General features: G+C 34.5%; 1 protein-coding gene, 1 long non-coding RNA gene and 1 pseudogene across 15 annotated transcripts in view; 2 read left to right on the top strand and 1 right to left on the bottom strand.

Moving 5' to 3' along the window:
- PSMD14 (proteasome 26S subunit, non-ATPase 14) overlaps nt 1-16,766 on the bottom strand; it is a 123,564-nt gene extending 106,798 nt beyond the window's left edge. The window contains exons 1-3 of one of the 3 annotated variants that reach the window (XM_077154002.1): nt 16,544-16,766; nt 8,481-8,607; nt 5,893-5,944 (exon numbers count right to left, since the gene is read on the bottom strand). In XM_077154002.1, the coding sequence (XP_077010117.1) occupies nt 5,893-5,940 (48 nt within the window). In that variant the 5' untranslated portion in view covers nt 5,941-5,944; nt 8,481-8,607; nt 16,544-16,766. Of the gene's footprint in view, nt 1-5,892; nt 5,945-8,480; nt 8,608-16,287; nt 16,508-16,543 lie in introns of those variants that run through there. The other 2 variants (XM_077154004.1, XM_077154003.1) reach the window with 2 other exon arrangements.
- The window catches only part of LOC143677679 (uncharacterized), a 71,681-nt gene continuing 64,378 nt past the window's right edge, over nt 16,757-24,059 (top strand). For all 12 annotated transcript variants that reach the window (XR_013172799.1, XR_013172797.1, XR_013172793.1 and 9 more), the window contains exon 1: nt 16,757-16,879. This is a non-coding gene — a long non-coding RNA (uncharacterized LOC143677679). The remainder of the gene's footprint in view (nt 16,880-24,059) is intronic.
- Nucleotides 16,919-24,059, top strand: part of LOC143676794 (nascent polypeptide-associated complex subunit alpha pseudogene) — a 36,577-nt pseudogene continuing 29,436 nt past the window's right edge.

Raw genomic sequence — 24,059 nt, 5'->3', positions numbered from 1 at the left:
TATCTTTATACAATCAATCTTAAAGAATCAAGGCTACTGGAACACAACTCAACAGTTTCAGTTACTTCCCACCAGTCACTCCAACACACCATAGACTAAAAAGGGATATTTATATAAGGCATATGATATTAAGATGTCTTATCCATGAAAACAGTATTATTTCTCCATGTATTCCAATCATTTTTTTCTACCGCTGGTCATATTAATCCTTTTTACAAAACATTAGACCAAAACCTAAGCAGGCAAATGTTAAGACAACATATCTACTCTAAGACCCACAGGAAGTAACAAACAAAATGGTTATTATCTAGTATATACAAAATCCATATACTGTGTAGTTGGAGTTATAACAAATAAAAGAGATTATATTCAATTCATAGAATTATTTTTTTAAAATATAACCACCTGAAACAATCTTTTCAAGATGTAGCTTTTATCTTAGCATATTCAGAACTCTCTTCTGATCACTCAACCACAGTATTGTCCCTTATCTTTGCATCTTTTAGAATTACTGTATCAGAAGGATACAAACCAGCAACTAACAGGCAATACAGGCCTGCATATGTGTTTAGTTTTGCCTACCCTGTTTCTTAAAATAAAAATTGAAGACCAAAAATATTAGGGTATTTCACACAAAATCCTAGGATTTCTGACATCACATTAAAACTTGCAGTTATATTGTCATTCTCATTCAGGGTCCCAGCTAAGAGAGGTTCTATCTCTGTATTCTCTTGATTACAGAGCCACAGACTCATTCTTAAAGTTTCCACCTGAAAGTAACATGTTAACTTGTACTTACACTCCAGTGGCTAAAGTAAGTTACATTATTGGGCTAATTTCAAAGATTATGGAAAAGTATACTCCGAATGTGTACCTGGAAGTTAAGAGCCAGAAATATTTGATGAACAGCACTAATGACTACCACACCCCTTCAAATGTGAAATAGTTAACTTTGTGCTATTAATTCAAACTGTTAAGACATCTCTTTGATCCTCTTTATTCTCACCACCAATGTACTATTGGCAAACTACAATCCCTGAGAATCCAGCCTGTTTCTATAAGGCCAAGGACTTACAGTTTTAGAGTTGTTTAAACAAAGTAGAAGAATATATAACAGGGACCTGTATGTAGCCCACAAAGTCTAAAGTATATTATCTGGCACTTACAGAAAAAGTTTACAATTCCTATCCTAGTTCAAGTCTCCGTTATCTTTTATTTGGACAACTCCACAGCCTTCTAATTGATGTCCTGCCTCCAACCTCTTTCTCTCTACCTATTCTCCAAATTACCACTAGAATTACTTTCAAAAACACACAGATCGAATCATCTCACAACTCTGCTAAAAAAAAAAATTCATGAAACTACAATACCTATAGAAAAATAAGTAAAAATCATTAACACAAGAACTAAAGCCTTTCATAATTTACTTCGAACTCCTTTACAGCTTCTTTTCCCATTATTTCCCCTCATACTGTTTATTCTCCAACCCTTCTGAAAATGCCTTAATATATAAAATTTAGTTCAATCATCATCCCCTCAGACTCATTTTCCCTTTCTGTAGGAAAAATTATGCCCTATCTCCACTATACTTGCAAGTCACAATTCAGTAAGCACTAGTATTTCCTCATTCAAAATAGTTACATGTCAAACACTTAGAACGAAATTGCTTATGTGTCTACAAGAATATAAGGCCCCTGGTTAAGTTACCAAGTTACCATGCACTTTTTCATCTTGGTATTCCCTATAGCGTAACACCCAACACACAGGAACTCAAAATAGACACATAACAAATTCAGAGTACACAGTAATAAACACCTCTGACTTTTGATTTAAGCTTCATCTACCTTTTTTTTTTTTATTTTTTTAGTTTCATCTACTTTTAAGTTTACCTTAACTATTTCCAAAGTCAACATGAACTAAGAGCCTTAGACTAAAACTTTTAGAAGTTGGAAGCTATGCTTTGCTATTTCTACATCTTGGCTTCTGTTCCAAAGCTTTCGGAAATAGTTTAGTTGCTGTGCTGGTTTGAATCTATGGACCCCAGAAAAGTCATGTCCTTTAATACTCATTCAGTATTGCTGGGTGGGAATTTTTAAATTACCCAATTGTGAGTGGTAACTTTTGATTAGATGGTTTCCAGGGAGGTATGTCTCAACCCATTCAAGGTGAGGTTGCTTACTGGAGCCCTTTAAAAGGGAATCATTTTGGAAAGAGTTACAGAGCCTGTGCAACCAAAGACCTTTGGAGATGAAGAAAAAAAGTGCTCCCAGGACAGCTTCATGAAACAAGAAGTCAGGAGAGAAAGCTCACAGACACTGCCATGTTCGCCATGTGCCTTTCCAGGTGAGAGAGAAATCCTGAACATCATTGGTCTTCTTGAATCAAGATATCTTTCCCTGGATACCTTAGATTGGGCATTTCTATAGCCTTGCTTTAGTTGGGACATTTTCACAGCCTTAGAACTGTAGACTTGCAACTTAATAAATTCCCCCTTCTAAAAGCCATTCTGTTTCTCTGGCAGCTAACAAACTAGAACAATTGCTAAGCCCTAGGTTGCAAATGCCATAAGGAAAACCAGGGGGCCAAATTATAGCAGTAAATGCTTTTAATACAATCATCTCACAACATTAGGTAATTTCCAATTTGTAAGCACTTAAGCAAAGTAAACACATTTGAAATTTAAAGCTATTTACAAACTTATTTTATTAAAAAATAAAATACCTGTTTCTACTTCAAACTACTAACAACTTACACTGAAGTTAAGGACTGTAGACAGATCTCATTTTCTTAATTTTAATTTTTAATCTTATTCTACCACTATATTCTTATTAACACTAAAAACATATTAAAAAACAAAACTTCTTTTGTAGGTATACTGTCCTGAAGAACTTAGAGAAAGTGGCACAAAAAAAGCTAATGGAAAAGAAAGTTTTAAGAAAGATGATTTTAACACTGTGGAATACTGAACTCTCGTTAAAAGAGAAACAAAAGCAGACCAAGAACTGTCAACCTGAGCAATTTCAGTACAGTAATGGAGGAAAAGACCAGAATACAGCCTTGTAAGAGTAAATTGAAGCAAGTAGAATACAAGAGTACAAGCTCATTACTTCAAAAAGTCTAGAGGTAAAGAAAATAAAATGTTTAACAGTAGGATGCAATGATGTTTTGTTTTTGTTTTTTTTGGATACAGATGACTTTGTAAGCAGAAAAATGAGCTAGTGGAAATGAGCAAGGTTTTAATAGAATATGGAGTAAGAGAACAAAAAAAGGATAAAGAAAAGGTCACCCCCTATTCAGAGAAAGTTACTAGGTTAAAATGGGTAGAGATGTTGTTTAAACCTTTTATTCCCCTACCCTCCCACCTATCTTAACTCCCAAATAAAACTATCAAGGCCAAGTAACCTCAAATATCATGAAACATAAGTTTCAACTGTGATAATATTGATATTGCTATATTATTACTGTTTTCCTCTATTATAAAATGTAGCCATTAGCATGTAGAGCAAAGCCCCAATATTTTTTTACTACTGAGTTAACTTAAAAACATTAAGTCCAAATATTGGATTCTGTCTTTTGGAAGTAAGACATAAAAAATCAGCATCAAATAATGTTCTAAGAAAATGAAATTGAAATATTTCTACACAGTGGAATCAAGGCCGAAAATAAAATAGTCTTAAAGCTAAAAAAAAGTAGTAACTGCTAATCATGGCTTTGAAAAACTGGTATTAGAGTATTTCTTTCATCGAAGTTAGACTATTTTTATAGATAATGATTTAAGAAAGCCCATTCATTTATAAAATATTCATGGTGTTCTTTCTTTAAAGAAATAAATTCTTACAAAGAAACAGTCTATTCACTTCTTAAGGTGAATAACTACAAGGGATTCTCAGTAAATATAAAAAGCCTTTACCTATTCTGTTCCTAGTCCCATGTTTTAAAAAGGCCATTTGCAAACTAACCAGCAAGCAAGAGGGAATTACGCCTTTTGTATTAAATGGTAAGACAGTAACATTCCTCATTGATCTTGGGAGGGGCAGACCAACACATAGCTCCTTTTCCACTACTGTGCATTACCTACTGGAAAGAATAGTACTATCTGTCCAAAGATCTTTAACATTAAAAAAATAAGTAATACACCTAACATTTCATTCCCGAGGTAGAAAAGTTGTAGAAATAGTGCCATAACTAAGTATTTATTTTTTAAATTAGTCCTAGAACAAGAGGAAAATAAAATTTTAGAAAAAAAATTAATGATTGAACACCTATTATTTGATAAGGGAATTACCAGAGAAATAAGAACCCTACAAATTATTCCTTTGAGAGTTTTTCATCTAATTGGGGAGATGAAATACATACTTAAAATGCCTTAAGATTATTCAGCAAAATTATTACTTGTAAATCAAAATAAGAGTACAAACTGAGGATACAAGGGCTGATTAAATCATCAGAAACCTACAGAAAGCTACCGAACAAATGCTAAGTTTTCCACTGATTTAAGAATGCAAAGATTTGAAGTGGTCACTGAGATGATATAGCTCAATTTGTGGCCAGTAACACCATTATTTTTTACCTATAATTTGCAAGTAAACTTGCAATACCTACATACTACCTCAGTTAACTTCTTACGTTTATATATAGATTAAAATTAGTATTACTAATTTCAGAATAAACTAAGGAAATTCTAGAAGCTATTTAGAATGTCTACAAAATTACAGAAACAGCTTTGTAAGGCTTGAGTTAAGAGACCTGGGCCTCTTGAGAGATTACACTATACAGATGTTACAAAAATGAAAAATCATGAGTAAGCTGGGAGCAAAGGATCATGAGAAATATTTAAAACTGTTTAACAGAAGTAAATGAAAAATAATTGAAGTCTGTTCAAGGATTCAATATAGAGTCACAAAAAGACTTAAACTTTGTAAAAACAATTATGAGTCATAATCCATGATAGATGTAATCAAAGAATTTCGGTAAAAGCGCCTTTAAAACTTTCCTAAAGTCTCAGACAAAACTGTGTTTCTTACAACAAATACAGACTACTTTGAATGAGAAAGACAAAGTAATTAACAGTGACGGAGATATTGAGGAAAAGCTGGTAACTAAAAGGGTTCTAAAGATGGGTTATAAAAATATTTTCATTATTAAGTCATAAAACAGTACATTTCACAAAAACTCAGAAAGGAAAGATAGTCATCTTTTTTGCTAATCAATATTAAGTGAATGGATGACTAGAAGGATAATCACTGCCCAACTCCAAAGAGGCAGAAATTCTTCTTTAGCTGAAAACAGACGATATCCTAGAACAGAAAACTTATCTAGAGGTCCTTCTACTCAATAGCATGGAGCAAAATAAGTGATAATATTAAAACTGAAAGATCATTTAATTTTAACAAGAATATGTAACCAAATACACAAATTTAAAGAAAAAAGAAATTCCTTATTAATTCACCCCTGAATCATAATTACTAGCTAAAATGTATCAGTGTTAAGATTGTACATACAAACATTACTTTATGGGTCAGTTTTCTAGATCTAGTCAAAAGTATTCCATGTTTACTTTTTCATGTTACTTCTAAAGCATATAATTTAAATCCAGCAATAAGATATTTTTGAGTCTGTTTCCTACTAAAATAATAAGTCAGATAATTTCATATATCCCACAATTTTAAATCAAAGAAAACAGAAAATTCTTATTCCCAGAAGAAAACTTATTAAGGTAATAGAAATTGTTCTCCTCCTATTTAGTGTTGCAATGCAGCAACCTGCAATAAGGTAAGCTTCATAAGGTTATCTGTGAAGTGATTTTCTTGGGGGTGAGCTCCTTCTCTTTGTATGCCTAAAGAAAGGTCCATGCTTTACACACAAAGAAATACTGAGAATCTACATACTAACCTGGCCCAATCCAGGCATACCTCCTCCAAGTCTAAGAAGTCTGTCCATATTTCTAGAAAACAGAAACAAAGGAAAATGTTCCTAAGCACAAAAGTGTTTACTCAATTGCTATCTATATAATTCACCTTCAGTCACTCAGTATGTCAAAAATATTGGTGGTAATTACAACACAACATCAGACTTCCTGTTAATTAACACCACATATTAATTCAAGAAGCTGTCTTCCATGCTAATTAACAGACCTTATTTTGCTGCTTCGGTTTTGGGTTATCCCCAGTTTTAAAGACAAGCAATCTTAGCATACTTTCAAAACTTTGCTATCATTAACTTAATTATATTTTCTTATTGTTATCTAATAAAGTTCCTGGATGAGGAAAAGGTGCCTGAAATGCTTATCGTATATATGATTGAATTTCCTTCAATTTTCCAGAGTATACAAATAAAAATCCTCACTTTTAAATTAAAATTTAACATCCTCATTAGTAAGTTCTGTGCTAATTAACTTACAGCTTGTCAGTTATCATCAAAACTACATGTGAAAGACATTGCGAGCAGATTATGGATCTCTGAATTAGCATCAAAGGCTTTTTAAAAACAAACTCATACTAAAAGAAATACTATAAACATTAAATGCATTGAGATAGTGTTCTTGAACTTAACACAGATATTTTACATTATTTCAGAAGCTGTGGAGATATATACCTTTTTCACTAAGGAAATTCAGTTGGGTTCTCAATTATAATTTCAGGGCTAATCAATCCAATGAACTAATCCAGATTATTTTTGAAATGTCAATCTGATTTACTTTATATGTCTGAGATAACTAAAGAAGACACATAAGCTCGAAAAACTCACAGAAAATAAGAAACAAAAGAAACAGCAAGTATATTTATATGGTGTCAAAAACATAAAAAGGAGTTATAAAATTATAAAAATTAATAACTATACAATTCGGTTCTTAAAAATAACAATAAAGCATATTTTTTCCAATTTGAAAATGGATATTATGCCTCAAAATTCCTCCTTTTCCTAAGCATATGCTTTAGAAAATAATATTACTAGAAATTAAATGCCAATTAATTAGTCTGGTCATTTGTCCGTGCTGCTTTGATAGTTGGAAAGTTAGAAAAGCTATATTAACTAAAGTCCAATAATGTGCTATGATCATCACATCACTGCCTAATTATGTTTATTGAATTCTGCTTATAATTTAATCCTACTAATACTTAACAGTTAACATTTGAAATTTCATTCTAGCGCACATACAGAAAACTGAACAAATCCATGTGCCCAGCCATGGGATTTTCACAAAGTGAACACACCGAAGTAATCATCACCTAGATGAAGAAGCAGAACATTGTCAGCACCTCAGAAACTCCTATGATGCCCTCTTCCCAGCCTCCACCATCCTGTAAAAGTGGTATTACAACTTTCAACAGCATAGATTGGTTTGCCTATTTTTTATTTTATATACATGGAATAATACTTTGCATTTCTGTCTCATTTCAGTCAACATTATGTTTGTGTGTTCACAATGGACAAATTTATTTTAAAAAATAAAATGGTTGGGGGCTACAAGGTACTTCAATGGTAGAATTCTAGCCTGCCATGTGGGACACCTGGGTTTGATTCTCAGCCCACACACTTTCAAAAAAAAAAAATTCAATAAATGGGGCTGCAATAACAGGATACTCACATAGAAAAAAAATGAAATGTGACCCCAGTCATAGAGCATACATAAAAAAAAAAAGAAAAGGCACAAAAGATAGGCTTGGTTAAAAAATGTCCATCTCACAACCTTAACCCATCCTTCCAAAGGCAACATTTACAAATAAAATCTTCATTGATTTCCCACTAAAATTCCTCAACTCAAATATGACACTCAATACATAGCACTTTTTAAAGGCTGTGAACAACAAAATCCTATATACTTTACAACATATATTTTAAACATAATCCTGTATGTTATCTAGAATATATTACCAAAGGAAGGAAAAACACTTTTAGACCATTTCAATTTTACAAACTTAAAGAACCAATGGAAACAAACACAGTGTGCACTTGAAAAAAAAATACATATATATATATATATACACACATAAACGTATATATAGGTCAAAGTCAATTCCCAGCTGTGTTCAATTTACCTATTCCCTCTGTGTTGTTTCTGATGAGTTTACACAGACTCCAGATGCTGTGAATAGACATGAGCGATGCAGGGAACAGAGGGAAAGAAAATCTGATATGTCAGATTTGTGTGTTTTTAGCAAAATTAAATGTTTCAGCAAATAGGAAAAAAATATTTAACAAACTATAAGATAAGAAAATCAGGTTTAGGAAAAATACAAACATTTGGAAATTAAACATACTGATAAATATTCTAAATCGCATAACTTTTTTTAAAAGTCTATAGAAAGCAAAAGAGATGAACATGCCACATATCTAAATGACTTTCATGATCCCTTCAATTTGGTTATCTGTAACAAAGATTCAGAATTTGGATGTTGTTAAGCATGGTACATTTTCTTAATATCTCAGTATTACATCCTGAAAGAAAAGGCAAAGTTAAATATATTATTAACTCTCACCTGATCAGTACCTACAATTCTTGAGGCCTTATACTTCAATTTGTTGAGCTTGACAAATTTCTTCTCAGCAAAAGCTCTTGCTAATTTTGGCAGATATAATTTTTCCCAAGTATATTTTTTAGCTCTCCTAAAAAAAAAAAAATTTAAAATAAGATGTAATTATTTTGAGAACTGAGGAGAAAAATTTTATATCAAAAACTTTAAAAGAAGCGAAATTCCTATAAATGAAAAAAAACAAAATAGAATTTTAATAATGAGTTCCTGAGAGTATGGAATGATATATCATCCTGGGGAACTTTAGAGCAAGTGAAAACTATTTTAATTTGTAAGTTTCTTTCCTGAGCATTTCTAATTATGTATATTGATTGATATTTTATCACTTATACTTTTTCTAGAGGTCTTTCAAAGAAAAAAGAGAAAAATGTATTGATTTTTGAAAACAACAAAATTCATTCTATTGTGCAATTACTATATACATACATTGCACACTTACAAATCTATGATGCATTATGGAATCTTAGTGATGTTATTTTTCCTATACTTCAAAGTTTTGTTAATCCCTCATCCTAGGAATTAATTCATTTCTTATTAATTATTCTCAACTGTGCTAAAAGAAAACTAAAATAATAAGAAAATAGAAGAATGATAAGAATTGTCTAGCATGATGTAATAGTAAAACAAATTATAGCTATTGCATCAACCTTCAGTTTTCTTATTATGTTGCGCAAAGCACTGCTTCATAGTTCAATAAGGTATAAACGACCAAAGACACCATTTTTGCAGTCTTTTCTCTTATTTTCAGTTTCCACTGAACCCAAATGAGAATTCAGGACTTATTTCCCACCTATAATGACAAAGAGAAGAAAGCTGACAGAGAAAAATTGCTTCACAATTTAAAATTAGAGTCTCAGAAGATGAACGCAAAGAAACAGGTAACAGTACTTTAATCTCTAATGCTAACAGTGACATTGATGGTATGAGCCAGGGTTTCTTAATCTCAGCACTACTAGCAGTCTGAATCAGATAATTCTTTGTGGTGGGGGTCTGTCTTTTGCACTATAGGTTTAGCAGCATCCCTGTCCTCTACCTACTAGATGCTAGTAACATTTACTCAGTCATGATACTAAAAACATGTCTCCAGACACTGAGAAAATCCCTGCTGGTTGAGAACCACTGGTATAAAGAAAAATCTCAGACCATGGCAACATCTAATGACAATATCCCAGACTAATTTTCTTCAACTCAAGAATCAATGAGTTTCTAATAAAGAAATATGATATTCCCACCCAGTTTTTAATTCATCAAGGCTTCCCACACAATATTGTGCAACAAGAACCAGTTTTGCTAAAAGATATGTAATATATTCCCTCATTTTTTATAATGTTTGTATTTAATGTATTTAACTCATTTCATGCATGGACAAATGCTGAAGTGTATACAAAGGTGAATAAAAGAAAACAGATAATATAGATATGAAAAAATACATATTGGACTGATCCTAATAGGTTTATAAATCTAAAATGTTTTGTAACCATGAAGCAAAGAAGATGGCCCTCCTCTCTTTAACAAAATTACGAGTTGTTAACATTTTCAGAAGTATTGTAAATGCAAGAAGATCAAGAAATAATTATAAGCTAGGATCTATCAGAAATGTATTCAAACTCTAGAACTGATTTTACAAGATGGATATGTTCCAGATTCATGCATGATGACTGATAAGCAGTTACTTACATAAAGCATGTTGCCTACTTCAGGTATATATACCTTTAAAACCAGGAATATGTAGAATAAAATGTTATATGTGCTCTATTTAAGCTTTTATTACATTGCTAATAAATCTGCTTTTCACTGTCTCTTTTTTTTACTTCTGTAAATGATCTGTAAAATGATTTAAAAGTAGAAAAAATTAAAAGAGTCTGAGATGATAAATGGTGATAACTAGTTTTTCCTTGTATATGAAGGTTAAAAGCTAGGACGCTGCAGTTAGAGCACTAAGATTCAAATCCTGGCCCTAACACTTAACAGCTCTGAATCTTTGGGTCAATTACCTCTTTCAGCCTCAGGTTCCACATCTGCTATATGGGGATAATGACAGCACCTACTTATAAGAGTTGTTTACAAGATTAAATAAAACAGTGGACATAAAAAATGTATTTGCCACAATGTTTGACACAGTAAATAAACAATGAATGCTAGCTGCAGTCGTTAGCACCACCATGCTGAGCATAGCTCAAGTCCAAACAACATAGATCCTATTCTCACATAGTTTGCCAGTTAATTTCAAAACACCAGACACATTTATAGTACTAAGTTAACTACACTGAGGGAGAAGAAGCTTGTATTTTGCAGAATTTAGTAAGAGGTTCAGAAAGCTAAAGTGTTATACTATAGCACAAGCTTCCAATTCTTAGAATTAAATGTAACACAAAAGGTCTATGATCTAAAAGTTTTTACACCTATCAAAAAGCAGAGGGGTGCACCACTGTGGCTCAGCAGGCAGAGTTCTTGCCTGTCATGCCGCAGACCTGGGTTCAATTCCCGGTGCATGCCAAAAGAAAAGAAAAGAAAAGGACTCAAGAACTCATACATGATATGATTACTTTTACTTGAAACATTATCAAGCAATATGACTAAAACATTTAACTATACCTAATATGTCATGCATGCAGTAATATCTGGAATTATAATTGGCAAAAAAAAGTATAAAAGAAGTTATCAGTATTTTCATAAGGCTGATGGTTTCCCACTTTTTCTTTACCTCTCAACTGATTTAATAACTGATTAGAACCTAGCCACAGGCATTAATCATTTTGAATTTAAAATAAATCAATTCTCAAATACTTATAGGAAACATATGAAAGCATGCACAGATAACCCTAAAGAGCAGATCCTTCAAAATTATCTTAATCTAGATTTGGAATGTGAGCATCTTTTAAAAAACTGTTCAATCTTTTCATGACACACTGGTGTACCAATAATTCATAAAATTCATAAAATGAATTATTCATTCAACAAAATCATGAAGCCCTTACCTGTTCAGTTTATCATTCTATTTCCTAGTTCATTTAAAAATTTTTTACTCCCTACTCCATACTGAAGTTAAGTACTATTACTTCTCGAATTGATGTTAAATCCTTCTTTAATTACGTCATATTAGTGATCTCACTGTATTCTAATTTCTCTCCTCTGATTTATGGAAAGTAGGAACTTCTTTTCCTCATTCTTACTTTCTCAAGGGCTTTCTTCAGTGGAAGAAATAGTCAACAGTAGCCTTTCTTTTAAAATGTTTGTCATGATAACATATATTAATATACAACACAAAATTTTTCATTTTAACCACTTTCAAGAATACCATTCAGTGGTATTGATTACATTCACAATGTTGTGCTACCATCAGGATCATCAAGTACCAAAACTTTTCCATCATCCCAAATAGAAACTCCATACCCATTAAGCATTAATTCCCCATTTATCACCCTTTCTCACATCCTCCCTCCTTCAGCCTCTGGGAAACCCATTATCTACTTTCTGTCACTGAGAACTTGCATACTATAGTCTTTTCGTATAAGGAAAATCATACAATAACCTTTCTTTTGAATCTGGCTTATTTCACTCAACATGATGTCTTCAAGGTCATTCCATGTTATAGCAGCCATAAGAACTTATTCCTTTTTATGGCTGAATAATATTTCATTGTATATATACACATTTTGTTTAGTCATTCATCTGTTGATAGACATTTGGGTAGTTCAATGTTTCTTCTTGAGGAACTGCTACACTTTTCCACAGCAGCTATACCATTTTACATTCTCATCAACAACAGACAAGGGTTCCTATTTCACTGCATCATCATCAACACTCATTACTTTTTATTTTTTAAATAATAGCCATTCTAGTGGGTAAGAGTGATTTCTCGTTGCGGTCTTGGCTTGCATTTTCCTAATGGCTAATGATGTTGCGCATGTACATCTTCTTTGGATAAATGTCTACTGAAGTTTCTTGCCTATTTTTTTTAACTGGGTTGCCTTTTTTGTTAAGTTGTAGGAGTTCTTAATATAATCTAAATATTAAGCTATTATTAGAAATATAGTTTCCAAATACTTTCTCCCATTCTGTAAGTTGTCAATTCACTTTCTTAATCTCCGCTGATGGACAGTTTTTAGCTTTGATGAAATTCAATTCATCTATTGTTTATTTTGTCACTCATGATTTTGGTGTCAAGTTTAAGAATTCATTGCCTAATTAAAGGTCCTGAAGATATTTCTCTGTGTTCTCCTAAGTTTTATAGTTTGAGCTCTTCTGTTTAGGTCACTGATTCATTTGAGTTAATTTTTGTATATGGTGTGAAGTAGGGGCCTGCTTTCATTCTTTTGCATGTGGCCATCAGTTTTCCCAGCACCATTTGTTGAAGAGACTATTCTTTCCCCATTATTGAACTTGACACTCTTCATCAAAAGTCAATTGGTGGTAGGCAACTGTATGGTTCCAGGGGCAGAGCTCTTGCCTACCATGCTAGAGACCCAGGTTCGGTCCCCAGTGCCTGCCCATGTTAAAAAAAAAAAAGGTCAATTGGCCACAAGTGAAACCACTGTACTCCCCCCCAACATGGGACATGACATCCAGAAATGAAAGTCTCCCTGGAGGTGTGGGAGATGACCCCCAGGGATGAGCCTGGCCCTGGCACCATGAGATTAACATGCCATCCTGCTCCAGAAGGGGGAAAAGAAGTATAACAAATAAGATATCAGTGGCTGAGAGAGTTCAACTAGAGTCAAGAGGCTAATGTGGAGGTCACTCATGCAAACTTCAGTTAGACATTGCTACCTATCCTAACTTGCCAAGCCCCAACCAAAACCATTCCTGCCAATCCTAAATAACACCTAGGGCATTATATAAGATTCTACAAAGGTTCCATGCACTAGGATAACTTTCCAGAAACCTACAACCTCCAGTTGGGTCGCTGGAACAGATAAGTCCTGAAATGGAGGTGGACCAACCCTTCCATAACATCAAACAATTTCATCCCTCTATCCCATACTATCGACAGCCCCTTCCAACATTAAAAAGTTAGGATGGGAATAGCCCAAACACCCCTAAAGAGTGGGAGAAAGATCAGAGGAGAAGGTGGAGTTATTCAGAGAAAGTACAGTTTAACAAATGAGTATGATTGCTGAATCATTATATTGATTTTTTTTAAGTCTTCTGTATCTTAGAGCAACCAGAAATGAAAACCTAAAAATATGGAACTGTAACCCATACCAAAGTCTGAAATCTGTTCTACAACTAATTGTTGCATTATATTTTGAAATTTATTGCTTTTATGTATATGTTATTTAAAGAGAAGGAAGAATATAACAGAGAAGACAGGATTTAACAAATGAGTATGACTGCTGAATCATTTTATTGATATTTCTGTTGGTCACCAGCATCTTAGAGCAGCTAGAAGAAAAATGAAAAATTGTGGAACCGTACCCATATCAAACTTTAAAATCTGTTCTATAACTACTTGTTAAAATGTATTTCGAAATGTATTGCTTTTTTGCATACGTTATATTTTGTAATTAAAAAAAAAACGTTAAAAAAAAAAGTCAATTGGCCATACCATCAACAGATGAATGGATAAACGAAATGTGGTAAATACATACAATGGATTACAATTCACTCATAAAAAGGAATGAAGTTTGGATACATGCTGCAACATGACTGAATCTTGAAGACATCATATCGAGTGAAATAAGACAAGTACAAAAAACATATATTGTATGATCTTATTTATATGAAATACCTAGAAGAAGCAAACTTCACAGAGACAGATGGGGATCTGTAGGTTACCAGAGCAGTTTCTGTTTGAAATGAAAAAGGAGGAGTAAAAGATGCTGCTGATGGTACAATAATATTATGAATATAATTAGTAATACTGAATTGTATACTTCACTGTGGTTCTGTGGTTAAAATGGGAAATTCTGTGTGCTATACTCATTACTGTAATAAAAAGTTAAAAAAAATCAACTGGTAATAGATTTGTGGATTTATTTCCGAAATCACAATCCTCTTTATTGGTCTATGTGTCTGTCTGTCTTTGTGACTCTAAACAGGACTTTGAAAGCAAGATTTTCCCTGGATCAGAGTAGTGAGAATAGAATTTTCCTAAGTATTGAAATGGCATTCAAGTAAAACACATTATTGAGCACATTTCTATATAAGGTGATACAAACAGAAATAGGGCCACTAAGAAACTCAGCGGCTTACACTGAAAGAACTTTCAATCAACTTGGGGAGGCATGACATAACCCCCTGAAAAAGGTGGAAAGTCAAAGGGAAGCAGGGTAGAGAGAGAAACTAGATTTGAATCCTGCTTCTTCACCAATCACTCACTATATGATTTGGAAAAAACTACCTTCGAAACTCTAGATCTCATCTACAAAATGGGGATAATAATCTATCTTGCAAGTCTAATATGAAAATAAATATAAAGCACTTAACACAGTGCCTGGAACATCAGTTATTCAGTACATGCTATTGTTATTTTAGAACTGGAAGAAATTATTTAATCCAATTCTCTTATTTTACAAATAGGGAAAACCAAGTTATCACAAAACAGAATATGAAATGTCAAATGAGTACAACAAACAAGAGTATATGACAAGTTCATGAGTGAGAAATCATAAGACAGTATTCAGGTAAGACTTTCACAGGTGGACAATGATTGACAAAATGAACACTGTTATAAAATTGAAAATAACTAAATAAAAGTGTATTTGCTTTTCGGTCCTGATTTTCAAGCATGTGGTTCAGAACCAGTTACTCAACACAAGATTTATACAGCAAATATAAAAATAGTATAAGCCCACACAAGAGACATTAAAATCCAGTTCTTCAGTTAGGATGCCAACATATGTACCAAGCACCTTGGAAAAAAATAATCTTCCAAACTCAACAAGTAAGGCTTCACTGAAAGATCAACACTTGAACACTTTCTTCTTCTGGTATTTTAATTTTGTTCTGGCAATATTTCAAGACCATATTCAGCCTTTCCACTAAACACCAGTTTACTAATATTAACACTGTAACTGTAATTCTGAGTCACTATAGATCTTAATCTCTTTAAATGCCAATAACCATGCCATTTGTTTAAAAACAGACTATTTAAACTGTAAATGAGCCAGATGGTTGGTACCCTTACATGACAAGAAAGGCCACCATCATGTTAATGATCTCCTCTAAAATTGTGTTCAGTTCCTTTTTTATTACTACATTATCAGTGATTGTCTTGAGGCTTTGGTCATAAAGATTAAGTCAAAAGCACTAAAAACATACTTTGTGAGCAGTGAAAAAATCATTTTCACACAAAACTAGATTTCTTTGCTAATTTTTAAAGCTTCTTCCCTTACCTTCCCATTAAGTCTTTGTCAACTTTTAGTTACAGTTTTAATTTGAAGAATTTTTCATTCAGTCTAATTTCATGCAAACTCTTAAGAAAAATTTAATTTTTTTCTTCTTTTGACAAACACAAAGTACTGTCCCAAGAAAAACTAAGTTCCAAAAAGCAACACAGAGATTTCTACTTTAGTGAAAAACGATAAGTAACCAATTCAGTAACGAATCAATTAGAACAATGTTGGAAGTACTAACACTAAAGGAAAAAGGGTCAAGGCCTACGAGAAAGACAAGTAACAAAGCAAATAAGCATTCAGTGAGGAAGTTAATTTTATAAATCTCTGTCCTTTGTTTCCTCTGCCTTGAAGTTTTCCAACACAGGATCAACTATCGATGAAGCACAAATAAAGGCCATAAATAAGGGCTCTACCTGTATAAGCCCAGAATAAAGACGAGAAGCTTTCAAGATGCGACGAATTCAAAACAGCAGAAGGAATGAAGGAAGGAGACTACATCGGACCTGAACTGAATCTGTCAGACATCCGCGGAGGGCTAATGTGCCTGGGCTCCTCGCGCCGGGTCCAGCCCTTCAGAGTCAACTCTTGCTGGGAAACGTGACTCAGGAAAGGACGGGGCCTAGAGCGGCTGCATCCCGGGATCTCCAGGGCCTGCCCTTTTGGTCTTACCCGAGCGGCGGGCGGGGGACAGGAAGGCGCAGTCTGGATCCTTGTCTTGCCGCTGCAATGATGCGTCGGCGGTGGCGGCAGCGACGGCGACGGCGACGGCGACTCAGACTGGGCCTGGCTCTCGCTCCACGAACCCGCGATGAATCAGCCCGATTCCATTCAAAAGAGTCGCCCCGGCCTCCGCCGCGAAGCACTTCCGGGTTCACTGCTCTACTTTCGGCTTCCGTTCCCCGGACGACCAATTGGAGACGATTCGGGAGTGGGGCGGGCGTCCCAGGCGGAGCAAACCTAGCCAGATGGCGCTGGCCTCCGACGTCGCTCAGCGCCGGGGCGGAAGTGAGTGTTCGGATTTTTCCCTGTGTCAGACGTCCTCTCATGTTCCTCTCTCTACGTTCTCCTTCCCACCTCCTCATCCTCTTGCGAGCCCCTGCCGGCGTTGAGGTCAGGGCGCTGGCCCACCAGTACGGCAGGTGACTGACCAGAAAATGGAGTTGCTAAGATTGCAGAGTTGAGAACTTCTTTCGTTTTGGTGTTCACTGCCATGACTCTCCTTAAAAACTAAAAGATTCATTTAAACTAGGCTTATTTGATCATCTGAAAAACCACAAAAAGAAAATGAGGGTGGGGGATGAGACGTGATTAGTGGGGAATTGGTCAGACTTTCTCTTCGGTAGTCGTTTACCAAGTTGCTTCTTTACCACTTTCCAAGGAAAACTAACGTTTCCCAAATGTTAAAACCTTCTTTTTAAAATTAAATTTATTTTACAGGATTTAAGAAATCATTTACTCACGTTTCTCCATATAGTTTCAGCAATATCGTTTTAACCACTGTTTGCCGTGTGCTAGGTTGAAATTACTGATTTTTGACAAGTTTATATCACTCTCGGAATACCGTTCTGTTTAGGCCAACGTGTTTACCAAACACTTCTAAGTTTCTCAAATATCCTTAAAATAATGAACACGTTAAAACATCCCTAAATCAAGAATGGTGATGAATCTAGATGAAGAGGGGATTTAGAACATTTGGATCCAAAACTGAGTGGCACGATTTTACAGAATTTTTCCTCTAAAAGAGATTCACATTTCTATCAAACATAAAACAAAAAACCAACACACACACACATAGAATGTTTTACTCTTCCGTAATGCTAATTATACTGGGCCCCACATTTTATATTTTCCCCAAATGTGTGACCCTACTTACTCCTGGGAAATAACCCCATCTTCCAACTAGTTTCCCTAGTCAGAAAACAGAAAAGACACTCCCTCTCATTCACTTCTCCCGAAAGATGTCCCAAGTAACGTTCTAGAGAGTTACTAGAAGGGTGTGATCTCCATAATAGCTTTCCAGTCCACCACTCATCTTTGTCAGTATTTCCTGCTTCAGTCTTAAGTCTCAGACCTTACCACTTGTTGTGAAATGCTACAATAATCTTGATCGCCCTGCTTCCAATTGGTCCCCCTTCAAACCATTCTCCACATTGTCAGAGAAATTTTCTTCTATGCAGTTACAGTCACTCCCCTTCTTTGTTTAAAATTCCATCAGTTGTACTCCATAGTATTCAATATAAAGGTCAAAAACTCTTCAGCTTTGTTTTGAACATTTTGCTCCAGCCATATTAAAGTATTTGAGTGATCGTATTGTTTTGTGTCTCAAAACCTTCAATTTTATTATTTGTCTTAAATTAACCCCCCCAAAAAAAGGCAGAAAAGAGGGAAAAGGGAACAAAAAGCAGAGAGGACAAATGGAAATAAAAAGATGGCATTTTTAAAAAGTGAATATCAATAATTACATTATATATAAATGGTCTATGCATTTCCCAGCTTCAATTGCAGCTGGGTTGACCAAATGACTGGGCTCTAGACTATAAATAGAGCAGTGTATGGAACCCCCAGTAGTGTCCTTAAAGGGAAAAGGTAGGACTTACTACATTATTTTCCTTCCTGGTAGCCAGAATACAGATGTGATGGCTTAAAGTGAGTGACCATTTGCTGAGAACATGGTGGAAAAATAAACAGAATGGTACTGGGCCCCTGACACAGTCAAACACTGTGCCAGTTTGAAAGTACTATGTATCCCAGAAAAGCTATGTTTTAATCCTGATCCAATCTTATATGAGTAAGCATTTGTTTTCATCCTGTTGCACCACTGTAGGTTAGAAACATTTTATTAGATTTTTTCCATGGAGATATGGCACACCCAATTATGGGTGTGACTTTTTGATTAGGCAGAGATGTGACTCTACCCATTCCAGGTGGGCCTTGATTGGTTTACTGGTTGTCCTTTAAAAGAAGAAACATTTTGGAGAGAGTCAGAAATGACAGAAGCCTCAGAGCCGACAGAGAGAGAGCAGATGTAGATGCTTGGGAAACAGAGACACAGATGTTTGGAGATGCTTGGAGCCCAGCAAACATCACCATGAGATGTTAAGCAAGCCAGAACCTAGAGAGAGCCAAGGTAATCCAAGAGATGAAAGCCATCACCAGAAAAGCAAAGTGAGAAACCCTCACGGGAACAGAGGCCAAAAGTAATGGAGCCTAGGAGGAAGGGAAAAGCAGATGCCAGCCACGTGACTTGCTAGTTGACAGAAGTGTTTCTGACCCATCAGCCTTTCTTGAGTGAACGTAACCTTTTATTGGTGCTTTAATTTAGATACTTTCACTTCCTTAGAACTATAAACTTGTAACTTATTGAATTCCCATTTTTAAAAGCCGTTCCACTGAAGATGCACTGAGAAGTAAATTGGCAAACGATAGTGTATACATATGATTGAATATTGTGCTGCTACAAAAAGGAACAAAGTTGTGAGGTATGCAATGTTGTCAGTGAACCTGTAGGACATTTGGTGAGGCAACATGAGCCAGAAACAAAAGAGCAAATATTGTATGGCAGTATGGACAGATGAGTAATACATGGGGATTAAAAATAAATAAATAATAGGGAGAACAAATGTTAAAATAATTGTAGTAGATTGAAATGCTAGTGATCAATGAAAGGGAGTGATAAGGGGTATAGAAAAAATAGGGGAAACAAATATATTGGGTAGATGGAAATACTAGCAATCAATGAGAGGGCGAGGTATGTATGAGTTTTTTAAGGGGTAAGGTATGTATGAGTTTTTTTCTTTTTTCTTTTTATTTCTTTTATTGGATTGATGCAAGTGTTCTAAGAGATGATCATAGTGATGAATATACAACTATGTGATGATATTGTGAGTTATTGATTATATACCAAGAATGGAATGATCGTATAATAAGAATGTTCATTTTTGTATGTTATGTTTAAAAAAATTTTTTTAAGTTAAACATAGAATTACCAAAAAAATACATATATATAGTGTATGGTCTCAATTAGAAAATACTTATAAGAAAACAGAGGCCTAGATTATAAACTCTTACAGCAATCACATTTAGTCCAGGACAATAATTGTTATTTCTGGATTTTGAGAAACTGTTTTATATATATTAACAGCCTAGTATTTAGAGATAAGAATGAAGCCCGTCAGGTCAAGATTAAGGTAATTCAGAATACTGGGGTACGGGAAACATTGCTGTATTTTAGAACTTCTATATACTCTTTGAGACCAAAGGAAGAAAGGTTTTTTTTGTCCAGAACCTAATTTTCTGTAGCCCATAATCTAACATCCTGTCTGGAGAGATCATTTAAACAATCCAAACACGGGGAGCCCAGAATAACAATGAGGGCTTTTAATTCTGCATAGCTTAATGTAATGCCTGGATACATCCCAGAGTATATTAAGCAGATAATCAAAAAGTATTGGCAAAGTCCCTTGAGAGCTGGGAGGAAAAAATATGGAACTATTAAACTGTGCCACTGGGGAAACCCATCATACTGTATCAAACATTAGAGACATCCAAATCAATAGGCCAAGGCCTTGATCTTGAGGCTTACTCTTGTGAGGCTTATGTATGTAGTGGAGAAGCTTAGCCTACCTATAGGTATGCCTAAGAGTTACTTCTGGAGGAACTCTTTTTTTCTCAGAAGTAGCCTCTCTCTCTAAGCCCAACTCTGCAAGTGAAATCATTTCCCTTCCCCCTATATGGGTCATGACATCTAGGGGTGAAGGTCTCCTGGATGACTCCCAGGGATGAGCTGGCCCTGGCACTGTGGAATGAACAATGCCATCCTGACCGAAAGGGGGAAAAGGAGCTTAACAAATAAGGTATCAGTGGCTGAGAGAATTCAACTAGAGTCAAGAGGCTACTCTGGAGGTCACTCTTACACAACCTTCAGTTAGACATTGCTACCTATCATAGCTTGCCAAACCAAAACCAAAACCATTCCTGCCAATCCTAAATAATACCTAGGGCATTATATATGATTCTACAAACGTTCCATGCACTAGGGTAACTTTCCAGAAACCTACAACCTCCAGATTGGTACCTGGGGCAGATAAGTCCTGAACTGCACAGGGACCAGCCCTTCCAGATCATCAACTAGTTCCATCCCTCTATCCCATATTATCGACAGCCCCTTGCAACATGGGGGCAGGCCACAGTGGTTCAGTGACAGAGTTCTTTCCTGCCATGCTGGAGACCCAGGTTCGGTTCCCAGTGCCTGCCCATGTAAAAAAAAAAAAAAAAAAATTTAGCATGGGAATAGCCCAAATACCCCTAAAGAGTGGGAGAAAGATCAGAGGAGTGGTGGAGTCATTCAGAGAAAGTAGGATTTAACAAATGATTGTGATTGCTGAATCATTATATTGATATTTATTTTTTGTCTCCAGTATCCTAGAGCATCTAGAAGTAAAAACCTAAAATTGTGAAATTGTGACCCATACCAAACTCTGAAATCTGTTCTACTACTAATTGTTGCCATGTGCTTTGAAATTCATTGCTTTTTTTGTGTATATGTTATTTTCCACAAGAAAAAAAAAGTCAATTGTGATGATAAATGTGCATCTATATGATGATATTGTGAACCATTGATTGTATACTTTGGATGGCTACATGTTATGTGAATATATAATATACATCAATTAAAATTTTTTGATGATTGGCTTTTCCTTTTCTGCAAAAAGAAAAGCTGTTCCAATTCTGGTATACTGCATTCTGGCAGCTTGCAAGCTAACACAAACACTATGTGGATTGCTTAATTTGTGTGAAAGAGAAAAAAGTTCTATCCTTATATAAAAATATGTAGATAAGTAAAGGGTCTAAACACACGAATTAAGAAGTATATATTATCAGACTGGAAAAAAAATCAAAGCAAGATATATATTGTCTACAAGAAAAGCACTTTAAATAAAAACACAGGTTAGAAATAATAGAATGGAAAAAGATACTCCATCTATGGTACCCCCAAAAAGCCTATGTTCTTTTAATCCGGTCTCGTGGGGGCTGAGTTATTGTTGGATGGAAACTTTCGTTTAGGTTGTTTCCATGGAAATGTGACCCCACCCATTCAAGGTGGGTCTTAATCCACTTGCTGGAGTCCTTTAAGGGAGAGACATTTTAAAGAGAGCTTAGAACCAAGAGAATCCAAGAGAGAAAGAAAACACCTACACTGACATTTTGGATAGAAGGGTCAGCAGATGTTGCCATGTGCCTTCCCATGTGACAGAGGAACCCCAGACGCCATCAGTCTTTCTTTGCGGTCAAAGTATCTTTCTCTTGATGCCATTTTCATGGATGGCCTCAGAACTGTAAATTTGTAACTAATCCCATTGAAAAAGCCAACCCATTTCTGGTATATTGCATTCCTCCAGCTTTACCAAACCAAAACATCATCTAAATATTATAATTAAAAAATCTTGTGACTATAATAATGAAGTAGATTTCAGGACAAGGAAAAGTATAAGAAATTAAAGACAAACAATTCATCAGGAAATATAACAGTCCTAAATATGTACACACATAGTAGCAATTTCAAAACTCTTAAAGCAAAACTGACAGAACTGAAGGAAGAAATGGACAAATTTAGAATTATGGTTGGAGATTCTAACTCATTTATCAGTAACTGAGGGGACAATTAGGAAAATAGTAAGTATATGATGTATTGAACAAAATAGACCACAGTGACTTTAATATATTTATAAAATACTCCATCTACAAACTGGAAAATACATGTTCTTTTCAAGTGTAATGAAATTTTCACCAAGTCAGACCATATGCTGGCCCATAAAATAAGTCTTAATATATTTTAAAGACTGATATTATGCAGGATATGTTCTCAGACCACAAGAAAACTAAATTAGAAATTTTAAAAATCTGGATAATCCCCAAATATTTGGACATTAAAAAGCATGATTCTAAATAACCCACGGTCAAAGGAAAAATTAAAAAGTTTTTTGGACAAAAGGAAAATGAAACACAACCTATCAAAATTTGTGGATGTCACTGAAGCAACACATAGATATTTATAGCACTAAGTATCAATAACAGAAAAGAAAATCTGTCTAAAATCAAAGTTCTAAGCTTCCATCTTAAGCAGCTAGAAAAACAGCAAATTAAATCCAAAGTAAGTAGAAGGAAAGGAAATAATAAAGAGCAGTACTGAAATCAATGAATTATAAAACAAAAAATAGAGAAAATGAATAAAACCAAAAGCTGGCTCTTAGAGAGGATCAAAACTGATCATAGGAAATAAAAAGAAAAAAAGGAAAGAAAAATGAGAGAAGACACAATATTGGTGATATTGGTATCAGGAATGAGATAGGATTTACAGATCCTATAATTGTTTAATAAGGCAATATTATGAATAATTTTATGCCAATAACAAATTAGAGAAAAAGAATGGATAAATTGTTTACAAATCTAAATTATGAAAACTAGCTCCAGAAGAAATAGAAAATCTGAATAGCCCTATGACTATTAAAGAAACTAAATTCAACATAATACATTTCCCACAATGATTAAGAAATCATAACAATTCTACATAAATTATTTCAGAATATAGAGGCAAAAAAACTTTCTTTAACTCATGAATCCAGTGGTATCTTGATACCAGAGAAAAACTTGCTAAGAACAGACATCTAAAGACAAATATCCCATCAGGACATAGAGACAAAACTCATAGAAACTGAATTATTAAAAAATAGCAAATCAGTTATTTAAAAAGTTAATATATCTTGAACAAGATGGATTTATCCCAGGAATACAAGGTTGGTTTAAAATCCAACAGTGTAACTCACCCATACTAACTGAATAAAGGTGAAATATCATAAAATAAACTCAATAGATGCAGAAAAGTTGTTTTGATAAAGTTCAACACCAATTCAGAATAGTATCTCTTAGCAAACTAGAAATAGAAGGTTTGATAACTGGGTTCAGGTGTCAACTTGGCCAGGTGATGGTGCCCAGTTGTCTGGTCCAGCAAGCACTGACCTAACCATTATTGCAAGGATATTCTGTGACTGGCCAATAAACCAGAAGTTTGGTTTATTAAATCATCAGTCAGTTGATTGCATTGGTGACTGATTACATCTACAATCAACTAAGGAGGTGTCTTCCATAAATGAGAGAATCGATCCATTGGATTTGATCCAGTCAGTTA

Source organism: Tamandua tetradactyla, chromosome 3 (assembly GCF_023851605.1).
Source record: "Tamandua tetradactyla isolate mTamTet1 chromosome 3, mTamTet1.pri, whole genome shotgun sequence".
Classification (NCBI taxonomy): domain Eukaryota; kingdom Metazoa; phylum Chordata; class Mammalia; order Pilosa; family Myrmecophagidae; genus Tamandua; species Tamandua tetradactyla.
Note: the sequence above shows the minus strand (reverse complement) of the source record. Positions and strands in the feature narration are given on the sequence as shown.